The 17,129-nt window shown below is 31.1% G+C and overlaps 1 protein-coding gene across 1 annotated transcript; it reads left to right on the forward strand.

Annotated features, from left to right (window-relative positions):
* The first annotated feature begins 402 nt into the window (after nt 1-402).
* Nucleotides 403-16,401, forward strand: LOC130645372 (exocyst complex component 4-like). Its single transcript, XM_057451345.1, has 32 exons — nt 403-470; nt 563-600; nt 888-979; nt 1,078-1,140; nt 1,967-2,105; nt 4,436-4,524; nt 5,623-5,699; nt 5,814-5,898; nt 5,985-6,035; nt 6,293-6,336; nt 6,439-6,614; nt 7,312-7,345; nt 7,434-7,553; nt 7,656-7,683; nt 7,794-7,843; nt 8,281-8,366; nt 8,997-9,060; nt 9,268-9,348; nt 9,573-9,654; nt 9,839-9,902; nt 10,065-10,242; nt 10,953-11,091; nt 11,385-11,515; nt 11,591-11,635; nt 12,071-12,178; nt 12,312-12,413; nt 13,009-13,043; nt 13,718-13,832; nt 14,962-15,080; nt 15,431-15,526; nt 15,879-15,990; nt 16,104-16,401. The coding sequence occupies exons 1-32, from the start codon at nt 450-452 to the stop codon at nt 16,272-16,274; spliced, it is 2,835 nt and encodes a 944-aa protein (XP_057307328.1). The 5' UTR covers nt 403-449; the 3' UTR covers nt 16,275-16,401.
* The last annotated feature ends 728 nt before the right edge of the window (nt 16,402-17,129 follow it).

Genomic DNA, 17,129 nt, shown 5'->3' on the forward strand with positions numbered 1-17,129 from the left:
TATACATTCTGACAACAGGCCCCACATTTATAACAGTGTTTCCAACAGTGAAGTGGGTATATCCTGTATAAATAATTGTAATAATAAGTAATAATAATGTAGTTGATTATGGTATGCTTGTGTTAGCACATACAAAATAAAAAGTTTTATAAGAAGTTGACCAATGCAGCACATCTAAAACACTTGGCATGTGCTTTTTGCTATAGGTGCCGAAGTCTTTCTGAAAAAAACCTATATAGGGGAAAATTAATTAACAAAAATTATGCCTGGATGGCACTTGTTTGCTTGAGCCATGCTAAATATTTTCACGCACATTTTTGCTGCCATGTCAATGAAATTCAATGAACTTATATGCAAAAAATTAAATAAAAGACTTGTCATATATGTAATTATTTGAACAAATTTTAGTAAAAGTAAGAATGTAGCTACAAAACCAACTTAATATCATCATGGCATCTTCAGAAAGTTCAGTACGTAGACATATATTTGTTTAAATTTTAATATTTATTTTATTGTGTGCTTGTATATACCTGTAAAGTGTAATCTTCATGTTTTATTATAGGTGACATTACTGGCTAGTGTAATAAAACAGTTATCGAGGTTTGACTTTTACACATGTTTGTTGCACCATAATACACATAATGCAAGTCATAAGTCATAGATGGAAATTGACTTTGTTTGTGTAACTATAAAAAAATGAAAACTCAAGCTCAGCATTATTATTTAAAACTGGAGTTGTTTCTGTTAATCAAAACTTTTATAATTGTATAGCAGTTCAAGAAAAAAATGATATTGAGTTATTAACTAAAGGTTTTATTTTTCAGTCTGGTTTTTTGGAACATTGACTTTGGATTGGAAATAAATGGACTTCTATATTCCTTTTATAGTTCTGATGATGTCAAAAGTCGAGAATTTGAGAAAGAAAAGATACAATTAGATTTAAAAAATGCAGATGAAAAGCTAGCAGAACTTGTGGAAGGTATATAAACACTCTTTTGTTTTTTTATTCATATGGAATGTAAATTTGCATTATTCATAGACCATAAATTGCACTGTTAAAAAACTGCCTTTTTACAGAAAACCAAGATCATTTGAAAAAGACAATACAATCGTTTGGATCTGTTGTAACAAGAGTAACAGGTATATTTGTTTTTGAGTGAATTTGAGATATTTGGTTTGTTGGTGCAGTGTTATTATTCACGCTTTAAAATTTTTAAACATAATAATTTAGTAAGGCACTACCCCATCTAAGTTTAAAGATAAATCCTAAATACAGTATAGTCCAGATGTAAGCATACATGTACGCTCAAGTTTCACACCTTTTTCTTGGAAGCGGTAGTTGTTTGTCTTTTGTTCTTATTAATTATCTTGCCAGTCTTGTAAGTCATTAACTTGTGCGTAATAAACAAAAGATTTTTGAAGAAAAAAATAGCTTATTATAACGGCGCGTAACTATTGTTAAATATTGTTAACATAACCATTCCCAATAGCATAATTGCAAATGTTATCAACTCTATTAATGTGACACGAAGTGCCATTGTTTAATAGTTATATATATTAAATAAAAGTTTTGCGTGAAAACTAAATAAACTAGCAAGAATGCATTGTTGGTTGCGTGGGTTAAATAAAGCTTTTAAGCGATAGAAATAATTATATTTTAACAAAGATTGAAACTTTAACTTTGATAGAAATATTTTTTTAGATCACATTTTAAAAGTTTAAAAACGAAAATCGGCGATAGAAATGTTTTTTAGATTGCATTTTAAAAGTTTAAAAACGAAAAACCGTGAAGCAATTATTTTCACGCAATTTGAAAGGAACTCGCTTTCCTATTATTTTTTTTAATAAAAGCAATTATTTTTGCAAGTTGACCGTACGCGTACGCTTACACCTGGAATGGACTGTAATAGCATAATTGTAATAGCATTTTTTTTTTAATGAATTATCTTGTTTTTTAACATTATAGCATCTAGAAACAGAATAATGGTTCTTCATGAAAAATTGTCAAGATGTCGAACATTATTGCATTGCAATCGAGAGGATCTAAAAACTCACTGGCAAGAAGGCTTAGAATGTACAGAGAAACTAAGTTTGCTTGATAAAATGTTAGTCTCTTATAAATTTTTTGATAAAAATAAGAGCATTAGAGGCCTATTTGGTGAGATTTTAGGTAGGCGTGCAGTTAATTCTATGCTTCATAAATCTGTTCATGTGTTTCAGGCCTTGCCATGAGCGAATAACCTCCCGAGCAATTAATTGCTCGCGTTAGAGTGTCCACGCGAGCAATTTTGCTCACCATATTTTTCGCGAAAAAAAACTTTACATTTAGTCTCTCAAGGCATCTTTTTCAGGAGAGGCGTGCACCTTGGCACACATTTCCAGTTTGGTCGGACACTTAGAACTTTCGTCGGTTAAAACGTCCGATAGATTTCCGTCTTGGTCAAACACTTTTAGATCTCAGAATTATTGAATAGTCCTGGTCCTTGAAATCCACGAGCAGGCCTATTCATAGCCAACCTGACCATCCTAGCTAATTCACCGACTCCTGACTTAGTTAAAACTACGTAGACATAAATCTCTTTTGCATGGCCCCTTCGTCGTTGGTAACCAGGTCTTACACAAGAAATCCAGCCATGCGGTTCTTAACTAATGCGGAGGTGAACGCCGACAGAGCACGGATGACGCAAGTCTGCAAAACTGCACTTACAGGCGGAACAGACAATTTATCATGGATTTAATTGTAGATAATTTCTTCATTTGACGAAACAATTGGAAACCATAGCAGGTCCAAATTTAATGGATTATTTTCTTTATGCCGCAACTGTTATTCAAACAATTTTAAAAACGAAACCCATGTGCGGTATAATTTTTTTTTCTGTATAAATTTTATGTACCTGAAGTTTTCATGAAGATAAAGATTTTTTTTTAATTTGAAAACGAAGCATGTTTTTTTCTATTTGCTGAAAAATAAACAATTAATTTATGAAAACGACAATATAGTCATGCATACTATTTCGGACATTTAGAAAAGGAAGTTAAGATTGAGAGAGTCGCTATACCAGTAGACGCTCGATCATTACGCGAGCAATAGAATGCTTGAGTGAAGAGCATTTACGCGGGCGCAAGCAATTGCTCGCGACTCATGGCAAGGCCTGGTGTTTGTATAAAGTTAAATTTAAGAGAGGTAAAAGTATTATCAAAATTCTTTTTCCCCTGCACACCACACAGCAAGCAAATGTAGCGGATGGCTGGAAATTTCAACCTTTTTGCGAACAAGTTCTAAGTAAAGTCATTAATTCAGCTTTGTAACTATACTTGTAGGACAAAGAAGATTTAAATGTGAATTAAACAAAAAGCTGGGTGGCTTAAACAACTTTCACTATCTACAACAAACAAATAATAAATACATGAATTAATGCATCAATTGATTTTTGAAACAAGTGTGCATGTATTTTGCTTGTTCATAATATATCTGCCTGAGTGATCTAATAAAAGGCGAGATGCACTTGCATAATATCAATAAGTTATATTCTATGGTATAGTTATAACAATAATTTTAAACATATTTTAAGAAATTATATTGGTACTGAGATATATAGTGGTTATAGAAATTACACAAGCGCCTTTAGAAAACAACAGGATGGGGGGTGCTATTAATTAAATGTCTACCTTAACACAATCTGTGATCTATAAAGAAGCTAAATGAGAGCTATCCCATGTGAAGTCAATCGTGAAGACTTGTATAAGAACAATTACATATTAATTTATATCAAACTAGTTGACCAAAACATTGAAGTCAAAATAGTTTTTCTCAACGATAAAAATGGATAAATTTATAAAAAATAGAAAAAGTCTTCTGTAGATTACTGTTACAAATGATCTGTGATAATGATTGTGTTTTTTTATACAAAAAAGTCTAGGTGACATATTCATGTAAATACTCACCTTTAATTAAAGTAAATTAAGTGCACTTCACATAAATAACATTTTTTATGTGACGAGAACTGCTTGTTTGAAGCAGAATGTGATCATGTAGCATGTGAGTAGGAAGTGAATTGGCATTAAGACACATTTTGCAGAATATGAAGCGTACTACAATAAAATTACCATGAAAACAAGAATGATGTCCTTCAAATGCGTTGCGTTTAGACGCATGGGTTACAGGGTTACAGCATAGAATCTGTCACCCCATTGTTTAGTAAAATTTAGTGTTAGTGTTCCTTCTTTTTTTACTCCATATCATAATTGGATCTGAAAAAATAATTATAGCTTCTTAAATCCATGAATTCCTAGGAATGATGGATATGAAATCGAAATCATAGTACAGGTTGTTTAAAACCCTTGATTTTTTTTACTATAGTTGTGATTTTTATTTGCTGTGTAAAAATTATGTTATCAGAGAAAAGCCAGTTAAAAACCCACTACGTGTCTTTAGTGAGAAGGCAATAGCTGTTCCTGAAAAGTTGGACCGCTATATAGCTAGAAAACATTTTCTACATGCATCAGAACTGTTAACAGAAACAGGTATGTAATTTTTTTAAAATTAGCTGTTTAAAAGACACAATTACCTTGTTTTGGTTTGAAGTCTTTCTATTGTATGTTCTTGTTAACAAGACGATACACAGGGATAGTTGCTTTCATTAAGGGTGGCCACAGGTTATGGAAATTGTAGAAAATATGTAAAATTCATAAAATTAGGTTTATCAGGAAAAGTCATATAAACCACCTTTTCTGAAAATAGTAATGGGAAAAGCATGGAATTTCTTTCTATCATGAATCTTGCAATGTGCTTATTTGATAAGATGAATGTTTTAATTGATTTTTAATTGAGTGTTTTTAGTTATTGGTAGCTCAGCTAGAACGAATAGAGCACTCTACTGTTTACTCAAATGGGAGTATTAAACAGTTTTGAACTGCTGTTGTAGTTGCCTTCAAAACAATTAATTAATACCCCTCAAAATTAGTGAGACTAACCACATAAAATTATACACAGACTTTTCTAATCCTTCATAACAATAAGACTGTCTAAACTTGTTTTGTGTAAGTAATCCTTTAGTTTTGTCACTGTTGTTTTAAAGGAAAAATGTGATAATTTTATCTTATTCCCCAAGACAATGTTTAGTTTTTAATTTACTTTTACAATAAGCATAGCGTAAGAATACCCTAAGCCTGATTGTCTTTTTTTGCTTAAGCATATCCTGATGTCAAATTCCCATTTGTTTGTAAGAAGCATGTTTTACATCTTAGTTGTTTTTTTATCAGTCTTCTGTCAGCTTGCAGTGATTTGTTCCACAAGAGTTTCTTTAAAAAGTATTTGTTCAAAGTATTTCATTATAATCATTGTTTTAAAGTATAAAAAAGCATTTATTACTTCTTCTAAAAATTGTGTTCTTTCTGTATAAATTTCATAGGTAAAACAGTTTCTTCTTTTCCAACATTTTTTTGTGAATAGCAATTCATAAAGTTGGATATCTACTTCTGACTTTTTATAGCATAGCATAGATCAAATTTGCAGAATTCCTCAAATCCGAAGCAACTGATTGCTTGTGCATCACTGCTTTAGATGTCTACATCTTTGATGTTGAAGTATAACTTTTAAGTTATCTTGTTTTTTATTTATAGTTGAAAATTTAGATGGAAACTTAGTAAATGTTGAAGCTTTGCGAGATTTACGGGCGAGTTTACACTCAAGGAAAGCGGTGTGTGTTTTTTTAAATATTTATTAATCTATTCAACTGCTAAACCATACATTACAAATGATATCAGAATTTGGTTTAAAATTAGCTGTGTTGTAGTTATTGTTTACATTGTAGGTTCTTCATGAAACAATCATTGATGAACTCAATAAGCAGATCTACACAGAATCACAAAAACATGTTAAAAAGAACATTTCTTCTGGTTAGTGCATTAGCAGCAAAGAATCTTTTATTTTATTAATTATTTTGCAATTGTCTTATGTCGTTTTTCATGCCTATCCTTTTAAGATACAAACACTGCTGCCTTTAAAAGAATTATCCATGGAAAGTCACACCCTAGTAAGTGTATAATGTTACACCCACAATGATTTACTTTTTATTTACTTGCTTTAGTGGCGTGTTAGGGATCTCTGTAAAAAGGTCTTAACATTAGGTGGACATAGAGGAAGGCAGATTAGTATGCAGATTAATACGCCTATTTAAGATGTTTTTATTGTTTTTGTTTCTTTTTTACTACTGATATTACACTTTGCTATTTTGTGACTAGTTGTAGAAATCGTAACGCTGACGTCTTCCTTTTATACTTGTTTTTATAGAAGTTGTTAAAAATGATGAGATCCCATATTATACAGATGAAGAGGTGTGGATTAATAAAGTTTTATGTATCAGTTTTTTTCTAACTTTCAAGAGTAAGATTTTTGACTTTTAAATTTAATGTTAATTTATTGACTATTAATTGTAGCTGTATGAGGACCTGCAACGAGATCCTGAAGAAGACCCGGCATTATTTACGTATTTAATGGTAAAAGCTTTGGTTGTTTTGGATAAAGTTCCAGAAGCTGTGGAAGCTTTTAAAGGACGTACCAAAAGAGATATGATGATGATTATCAGACGTGCAACTGACCAAGTTGCCAAAAGGTTTGATATTATAGGTTGCCTGCAATGCTATAACATACGTTTACGTGCAGCTAATTTTTCAATACCTGAAGTAGAATAAAAATTCACAATATTATAAAACTGATTTCAACTCATTTATGAAAATTTGTCTTTATACTATTTTTCAAAAGAGCCCGATTTATTGCTTAACAGTAGGCAAGGTAAATCAAAAAAAAATGAAGAATAATTTGATCCCATTATTTGCCAACATTATTTACCCATTACATGCTTCTTTGAACAAGGAATAATTTCCGTCCACTCTTGTTGGTAAATTTTGCAAAATTGGGCTTAATGTGTTGCTTATCATGATTAACCATAGTTGTAAACTTAAACTTGCTTTCACACTTTAAATGTAATAAAGGTTAAGATTATAAAGTTGTCAAGTTGTCAAATGTGGGGATTAAGAGGACTTTATGTTAAAGGACTTTTAACTTGCACATTTTCATATTTTAGTGGGTGAAGTTTACAAGAATAATCTTTTCTGGGCAACAAAATTTTATAGGGCTTTCTTATCCCAAATCTAATTAAATGAAACATTGCAAACTAAATTTTTGTGCTGATTTATTTTCATGATTTAGAGCAATGTTTTTTCGCAGAAACCCAATTTACAGAGAAAAAAATTCTAAAATTCACAAAAAGAAATTTGTTATGTTAATAAAATGTTTTGTATCTTTTACAGATCAATTGAGTCCCGTGATGCAGTGACAATTGAGGTGATGATTCAGAAAGTTTGTTTACACGCATAGCTCCTGTAAACCTTACGTTTCAATGAATATTATTGTTCTTGCTTTCTCTTTCTAGGAAATGGCAATAAAGATTAATCCACAAGTATTATTAGAACTTTTAGAAGTTACGTTTGAACGATTCAGAAGTGTAGCTATGAACCATTCTATATTACTTGCAGCGCTTGAACAAGCCAAAGTATGTTTTAATAAATCAGACACATTATTTAGTCAAGTTTTTTATATCTTAATCTCATTTGTAAATTTCTTATTATTTAAATGTGATATTTTATTTTTGTAGTTAAAGATGCCTGAACAGAAAGCGAAAGGTTGGTATAGATACTACAGCTAATTTAAAAGTTTATTTGCAAAATTTATAAATTTCACAAATAAATGTTTGCATGCTTGTGCAAGTTGCTATTGTTATTGTTTTCCTTAGATCTAAGTCTTTATACGAAAGGAGATATTTGGTCAAAAATACAATTTGCTGTATGTATTATCTGTTTGTTATTAAATTTAATGAGTTCGAGACGTTTTTTAAATATTCTATTCCTTTTAAATTTCCTCCCATCCTATCCCATCTATAAACTGTTTGAAGATGAGATGTGACGTTAGCTGGGATCGGACAGATCAGGATGATCATTTCATCTTCGTATCATAGAATGATTAAGGATGAAATATTTAGTGAGAAAAGGCTTTTTGCGTTTAGAAGCAAGAATACTACCAGAATGCTAATTTACTTAGGAAACGAGTTGTGCACATCATTATTACGTTGTTGTTTTTGTTGTTTTTCTTTGTAAAAATTATTGTAATTTTTTTTCTATTGTTGTAAAAATTATTGTTTTTGTTATTTTCTTTCTTTCGTTGTGGAAATTACTTTTTCAGGCTTTTTTTTCGAAAATTGAACAAAATCTTATTTGCCTTAGATTAAAGATATGTTACATCCTTATTTGGATATCCAAAACTTATCTACACCACAACAAGCATTAACATCCTTTGGAAGCAGTGATAGGTACAGCATCAATTTAAATACTGTAGTTCTTATCAATGTTATTAGTTAAGGAGTGAAACCATTAAGCTGCACTCCTATATAACATAAGAAGGAGTTTTTTTTGTCAGACTATTCCGTGAGACAAACCAATTACACACACTCCGCTATACACTTGCCTACTCATATACTCAAACATTTGCATATTTCATATAGAAATATGCAAATGTTTGAGTAAATTTTCTACAATTTATTGGTTTTCTAACTTTTCAAATAAGTATTTTTTAAATAAAAAACCTAAGGCAATTATGTAGATATTATAGAGGTAAGTTGAATAACATGAAAAATTATGCTAAGATACCACTCCTTTTGATGGTCCTAAGCCTTTTAAATGTTTGCTGATGATGCACCAACTTAGGATCTACATATCAGTTTGCAATCACATTTGTGAGTGAACAATAGGGTCTATACAAGCTTGTTTTGATTTGTTGACTACTGAGACAAAATCGGATATTAAGGTTTGCAAAAAAATCGAAAGACACCTTTTGAACTGATATAAGAAATGATTTCAGATGTTACCATAGGCTGTAATGTAAGTTTGATAAAGCTGTTGTAATCTGTCATTTTTTGTTTAACTTTAAAAATTTACTTTAGCGCTGTTGCACAATTTTTTACAGCCAAAAAGAGATTGACGACGTCATATACAAAGCCGAAACGAGTAAAACAAATTTTTTTGTTTTTGTGATTAACAAAATATTATCTGCAGGAAATATGTCAGCCTGCACTAAAACGCTTTTTTCTATTCTCTCTTTATTTTCTAAATTTCTAAGGCTTTCTTGAAAAGAGTTCTATTTGTTAGCAAATTGCAAATTGCATATTTGTTTTTATATTATTATTTTAGTGATAATCAACGTTTTATGTTTAGTTTCATCTATTTAAATTTGAATGTTCGTCTTCTTCAGAAGCTTTACATAGTTACATGAGAGAACAAGACCTTGCATCAAGTGTAAGTGGAGCTATATTTGTTGCTATTTTTTTCTTTTTCTTGTCTATTTTGGAAAGCAGGGAAGAGTGTCAAATTAATTGATATAAATATTCAACACCTTTAAATACAATTTCTTGTGGGGTTTTTTAATTTTAATTCCAAACCAAACCAGCCCCAATGTTGCAAAACAAAAAGGATTTTGTTGATATAACTTCAATGACGGGTTACCTTGTATTTAAATTTAGTTACCAGAAGACACCTATGCAGATTTTATTGTGTGGAATGCACCTCAGTTGCTTTGCAAACCACAAGCTAAAAATATTACAGGTATAAAATTGTTGGAACCTACAGGTCCTAATATTTTTCTAGTGCTAATTCAACAATTACAATAGAGATAATAATAATGCTTCATAAATTTAGAATAATTTTTTTTAGTTAACATATCTCGTTTTTTGTCTATCTGGAAGTGTAATTTTTAAAAAAAATCTTATATTTAATGGTTTTGATTTAGCTGTCTTTATTCCTGTGATGGAATTTGTGAAGGAAATAGACCGAAAGACGTCTTCGACTTTAGGGTAAGCGCCTTTTAACTTTGTAAAATACCAGCAAGGCTTACATCATATATATATAACGTGTTCTTGCTTAACCATCACTTCATTATGTTTGTTATGATGTTAGGTACCTTTTAGATACTGAATGTTTAGCTTTTTCAGAGTTTGTCATTTTCTTTCTTCTAGAACCACCGGCGTATTACACCATTTTGTTGGAGATTTTGTTCAAAAAGTATTTTTAGATCAAATTCTGTATGAGGTTTCTGAAAAAGCAAGTGCTGTTACCAAAGGTCATGATGCATTGCGGAATTTGTGTGATAGTAACACACAGAAAGATTTAATTTTACCAAGGCCGCTATTAAAGGTAATGTTGTCTCTTATAAGTTTCGTTGCAGGTAATATACCTGTCTACACGTTAAGATAAAATGTATAGGTTTTTTTTAAAAAACTCTCTTTTTACAATTAATACCAAAGAAAAAACACGTAAATCTTCTGTTGCGGGTATTGTTATAGCAGCAGCAGGGTAAATGTTGAAAGAAAAAAAGCGGTTATGATTAGAAATTGAAATAATATGCTCAAATTTCAATAGAAGAAACTTAATTGAAACTAGATGGACATTTGGAACATTGAACAAAAACAATACAACGTATTGACAACGTTTCGGGTGTTCATACACCCATACACCCAGAAAATTTATACATCCAGAAAAAACTTAGCAAAAGTTAAACATGTCCAATTTTAAAAAAAAACGTAACCGAAAAAAAGTTGTACATCTTTGCTGTTTACACAGTAAGTTTTTTTATCTGACATTTAAACGGTCCGTTTAAACTTACCGTGTATTTGTTCAGCAACTACAGCAATGCATCTCCCAATCTTACTAAATGTCAAAGCTTCAAGTTAGAAAATTTACATTTTTGATTAACCTATCAGTCTCTGGGTTGAATAATAATAATAAGTTAAATTTAGCTGTCAGATCATCTCAGAAATTTAAGGAAATATCAGAGACTTGATTGTAATTGTACTTCTTGTGAGAGGATTCCGGTGATGCCATGAACTTGTTTTATTTTTATTTAGAGTGCAATTGTTATCTACCACATCACGGAAGATTTACTCTTACTAATCAAGAAACTACCGCAATATTGCAATGACTTCTTAGACATTATCATTCGAACATTGAACGAGTATTTAGATTCATGCAATCTACAGTATAAAAGTAGGTATAAGTTAGTTGACATTGAAAAAGTGTTTTTTCATAAAACATCTGCTTTCTTATCAATATTGAAACATTAGCAAAATATATACGTTGGATTTGTCATTCAAGGGGAAGAGTTGTTAACTTCCCTTGCCTATTTTGCATGAATAAGCAATCAAAATATTGAATTGCGATAGGTATCCACGTGGTCGATTTAATGGAAATCTGAATCATTGCTTTTTCATTTCCTGTGTAATATTTAATGATTTTTCACAACCTATAACGTGCATCAAAAGGTCTTTTTTTCTTTTTAGGCTTGGTCCTACGTGAGGGAGACGGGAAAGTTTCACGGATTATTAGTGCAAATTGGGTCCGTGATGAAGACATCAGTAGGTTGCTCATGTCACTACCTAACTGGGCGAGTCTCCAGGCAGGAAATAAACAGGTCAGATTTTAAGAAAAATATTTTTTGCATATATACTGTTACCACGGCTCAGTTTTTAATGTTTGTTATTTACAGGGAGAAATAGAAGATGAGGCTACGTTGCAAGCAATTCATGATCGGGTAGGATAAATCTCTTGTTTGATAGTAGTATTCTACCGCCGTTGTAATGCTTTATTTAAACAGATCAGCGAATATGGTGAACTGTATTTTATGTTATTAATTAGTACTGCAATACAACTTTCTTTTCATTTAATTTAAATCTACATAGATAATGGAAAAACTTCTAATTTTTTGAAAAATGCAAGCAAGTAAAATCAGCCTAAAAATGTCAAATTTCTAAAAATAATAACAGTCTGGTTTGTCATATATTTTCTTAGCACATGGATTAAGACAAGCATCGTGGAAACTCATGATCCATAGATTTGTAGCATAACCTGTTGACGGAATATACTGTGACGTTATTAATATGTTTAAAAGGGGACAACCGTCGTGTAAGATGGATGGAAGGATGTTCTCAAAATTTTTCTTACATTGATGTAATTCTATTGTTTGTAGGAAGCTTCGCTACTTATTAATAATTTGGAAAAAGCTGAAATTGAGAAGAACCAAGTCATCTTGGACAGTTTGGATTTGAAATCACTTGCTAACCTGCAAGAGAGTTTAGTAAGTTCATTCTTAATTGTAGCTAGCTAGCAAAACAATATTTTTTAAAGTATTTAGGGAAGATGTGCACAAAAACATTGTGTTTGTGATCATGATTTGTAGGTTTTTTAAAGTTGGTTTTATTTATCATTAGGAATGGCTATCTGATAATATTCGAACATTTGTAATCAATATTGCAGCTCAATCCACTGGAATCAATGTCTCAAGTTTGGATAGTACAGATAATATTATGCCTGTAAGTATATTAGTGTCACCAAAAATCATGTTCTAAGATGAAATAGGAACTGATAAAATGTTATTGTTGCTGCTCATAAAGTAGAAATTGTAGAAATTTTATTTTACGTCGCTTTGTTGTGCAACATATGTTTCCAAAAAGTTGTAACAGTGACTGTCGGTTGCTCGAAAATTTCTATACTTTAGTTTACGATCCTAGTAAATAAGAGAGCGATGCCAACAAATTTTTGCTTTCCTTTTTTTTGTTCACGCGTCTCATCCCCACATGTTATTGTTATGATGGTAGATGCGTCTTCTACAATAAATAGAAAAAGACACGGTGGGGGAGATTTGTTTTCTACTTGCAGCAAGTAGAAAAATCAGCCTATTGCTTGATTTCACGTTACATGCAATAATTACCCCGTATTTGTTGTATAGACATTTTTTCAGTATTAACACAGTTACTTTGCCTGTACAATTAGTCAAAGAGATATGCTGTTGTATTTAAGTTGTTAATTAAGCTTTCCACAATACCCTACTTGCATGCTATATTTAATATTTAACGTGTAAACTGAATGTGGTGAAACAATGAAAAGAATTTCTTTGTTATATTTCAGCCACAAATACATCCTTCATCAGACGATTCTATAAGGTATGATTGACATTTTTTATCTACGTTGTTTTTGCGTATACCTTTTGTTGAACGAAAAATGCTGAAATTAACCAGAGGCGACAAATCTATTACCTTACATCTAACAAAAATTTTGTCCAAAAATTTAAAAATTTTAAAGCCTACCTACTATTAGTGGGAAACGAATTGACGAGTTGATTGTTGTCCTTCTTCTAATATATTTTTTATTATAAAAATATCAATTACTTGCACTATGTGTGGTATGAGGTTTGTACATCCGAAATGCTTGAAATATATCCCCGGTAAAATTATAATTACAGTGTACATTTGTTAATCCCAATCCACAAAGGACCAATGTTTTGTCAGATATAGAGAATGTTCGAATTGTTAGAAGTCTAGGAAGAAAATAAGAATCATAATAATAAAATTTATTTCCAATACAACTTTTTTAAAATAATTGTTTTGCCTATGTTAAATGCTGGTCAATTATGTATTTGTTTGCAACAATTTGAAAAAGTTCATTTTGGCCAAGACACTCCATAGATTTATCTTTAATTTTAAATGCACCGACATCATTAACATCATTAACATCGTCAGTGTCCTACAAATCAGCTATAATTTCAGCGTCTAGCCTCAGCATCAACATCGGATAAGAAGTGAAAGTTTAAAATGAGTAACAAAAAGTTCGTATTTAGGGCGTTGTCAGATCTTGCTGAAAAGTTTAAAGAGCTGTCAAATAATTGTATTTTGTTGCTTCACCTTGAAATACGTTGTCACTGTTTTTATTATTTGGGTAAAGCCACGCGTGAGGTTAGTTAGTTTGGTTGTTTTGTTTTGTTCTTGCTAATTTTTTTTTATTTTTGGACCTACCTGATGCAGTCGAGGTCTTATAATTGAAACGTGTCCACTCGTACGTCCTATATCTGATTTTCTCAGAATTGGATCATTACTTTTTTCTGATTTTTTGCACAATGACGGGAACAATAGACCCTCAGTTTTTTGAGAAAAAAATTTTCAGGCAAAAAATGTGAACAAAATGAGTTAGAACGGTACAAAAAATGGATTTTAGAATTTCAACTGTGATTTATGTTGTTTTAATCTACAAAATTTTTGATAATAACTAGCACTGACGTGGATTGTGTTATTGAAAACTTAGTTCAAAATATTTCGAATAAGTCCCGCCAAAATGAAAACAATTGTTAGCAAGCTATATTAAGTACAACTAGAATCGCAAAAGTTTTGACTGTTCAGATTCGAAAAGTCTTTTTCTCTATTCTTTTGAGAAAATTCTTATCAGCGATAATTTAGGACCGGAATTTAAAATCGCATTATTTTCTTAATTTTATCTCCGTTAAAGTTTTATTTTGGGAGTGAAATAAAAAATTTTCTTGCTCTTTCGTTTGGGTTTAGTAAATGTTACCTTGAACCTTGGGTTCTAGCGAGGTAGAGTTTCACCCCTCCCTCCACAACCAACCCGTAGCTACTGCATCAAAATTTCTCGTCTGTGATACAAGAACTGACTGTGAAACAAGAAAATTTGGCTGTAAGAAATTAATTTCAAGTAGTCGATTTTACATTTTTACCATTTTACAGAAAGAATACACAATATGAATTTTAACGTTTCGTAATTTTGTCGTTATTTTGTATTAAATTTATAATTAATTTGAATACATTTTCGTTTCTCTGTTGCCATGAAATTCGAAAATCTGAGCGGAATTATATGTAGAGACAATTCTTAACGTGCGTCATGTGTCAATTGAATCAAAAATCGGTACACATTGTCAGGAGTTTGATTAGACATTTTTTAAAACTAAAAGCCTTAAAAAAAACACATGAACATGATTGTGGAAGGTTTTGGGTTTGAAATGTACTAAACTTACCTGGCAAGATTTTTTCTGTCCACACTATTTTGCTAATTTACCGGACTATCATTTTTCAGTCAAGTTTCGTGTGCCACATGGATTCCATAGAAATTGATGTACAAATACCACAAATGGTGAAAGATTTAAGAGATATCGAAGATTTATGTGTCAGCGCCCTTGTCCCAAGAAAAATAAGGTGAGATGATATTCACGGTATATGAAAGGTCTTCCTATTTGTCAGCAATGACTTAAAGTCAAAAACATTTTGAAGATTGCACTCTCCGCTTGTGTATCTGTTATCATTAGTTTTCTTTCTTCATCCTTTTTTGCTTAATCTCAATGTTTTACACAAATTATTAGGTTAAAAAGTACTAGCTTTTAAACATACAACCCTCTTTAATTACACTGTATGACAACATCAAGCGATGTAAAGCACTTTTAACTAACGCGTAAAACATAAAAATATATTGGTGTGAATCAAAAAAAGTCTGGCTCCCTTACCATGATTTAAACTGTAGAGACCTGTTTATGTATTGTTTTTTATAGATATTTATTTGATGGTTTGGGTTACCTCCTCGCGTCTATCATTATTTCAAGTACAAGTTATATCAAGAAAATTAACAGGAATGGCGTAAAGAAAATGTGGGTTTTACTTTTTAAATATTTTCGCTTTTTTTTTTTTGTTTTTGTTTTTTGTTCTGGTGTAAATGTAGATATCGATAGAATATGTTAACGTTCTCGTATAAGGGTAGTTTGAGGGCAGTGTGTTGCTAGCTATATAGCAGAAAAAATACTTCGTGGATTTTATCAATAAATTAAGTCACGTCTTTCCTTCGTTAATGAAGGTTATGAAGTCTTGGTATACTGTTTCTAGTTTTCTTAAGGCTGTAACTATTTACAATTTCAGTTTATGTTTTTTAAGTTATTTCACGTTTAAAGATTTCTTAAAGATCAACATTTAACGATCTATCAATGCTGTTGTGTTTTTCTTTAGGTGTCAAAACATATTTACCATCCAACAAGAATTAGCAAATATTATGGCGCGAAGAGAAATTAATTTAGATTTAGCAAGACAATATTTCGAATTGCTGTTTCTAACACCGGACGTAAGTTTTCCACCAAGTTAGCCATCATAATACAAGATAAACCAAGTTGCCGATGTAACAGTAATTCTCTTTGACCAGCACTGTTTATCTCGCTTATTACGTTTTCTTTATAGGAAATATTAAATATGATTCATGAACAAGGGAGTCGATTTAAAGAACAGGACTATTCAAATGCGTTAGAATTATTAAGTCGAAGCGAAGTTCCCTTCAACAAAGATTTATGGAAAGTTCGTCGGAGTAAGTTAAGCGAAATTCTAAAAGAAATCGAGAAGAAGAAAACCTGAAAAAAATTTTGTTATATAAATAAATAGTAATTGTATATAAATATATGCGAATTATTTTTTAATACTCTGCCAGCGAAGAGAATTAATTTTACAAGTTTTAAAAGAAAAAGCTAGTAGCATAAACTGTCTCGGCGTTGCCTAATGTTTTGCAAAATGCTTGTTTCTTTCTGCATAGAATCAAATCATCAGAAATTTTAAATATGATTTAAAATTTAAACTGCAGTTTCCAGTGTTTGACATTTAAACATGCGCATTATAATTTTTTGGTCGCAGCTCTATTATTTTGGTAGCGTTTATAACTTGAGACAAGTTAACATCCAGGCGTTTTCAGATATCTTATTCAACAACCAATAAGAATACCGTATACGCTGCCATCTTTAGTGTAATGGAGATTGAGCAGATTGAGTGACGATGTCCAAGTGCTTGGAGCTATGACAAGGCTTTAAAAGGCGCCCTCAAAAAAATTTATTAATCACGAAATCGTCAACGGTTATGTTGGAGCTAAGAGAATTTTCTTGTTGGACGTAAGCAAAGCTATTTTATTTGAAGATGTGTTTATTCAGTTGTGTGATTTTAAAATAAGTAGCGATTTTCACATAATTTAAAGTCATTTAATTATTTAGCCTGGCTTGTTGCTTGATTGACGGTTACTTTGTCAACGTTTGAAACATCATACTTACATACGATTTCCTACCTGCTACTAGAAACCTTGTAAAAAAAGGATAATATTTTCTATCTTCCCAGAAAAGATTAAATTAATGGCTAATAAATTTTAATGCATAAAATGTGTGTGTCGTTGACCAAACATGGGAAGACTATTTATAGTTTTTGCGTTTCTTCTTAGAGCTTGATATC

This window comes from Hydractinia symbiolongicarpus, chromosome 5 (assembly GCF_029227915.1).
Source record: "Hydractinia symbiolongicarpus strain clone_291-10 chromosome 5, HSymV2.1, whole genome shotgun sequence".
NCBI lineage: Eukaryota > Metazoa > Cnidaria > Hydrozoa > Anthoathecata > Hydractiniidae > Hydractinia > Hydractinia symbiolongicarpus.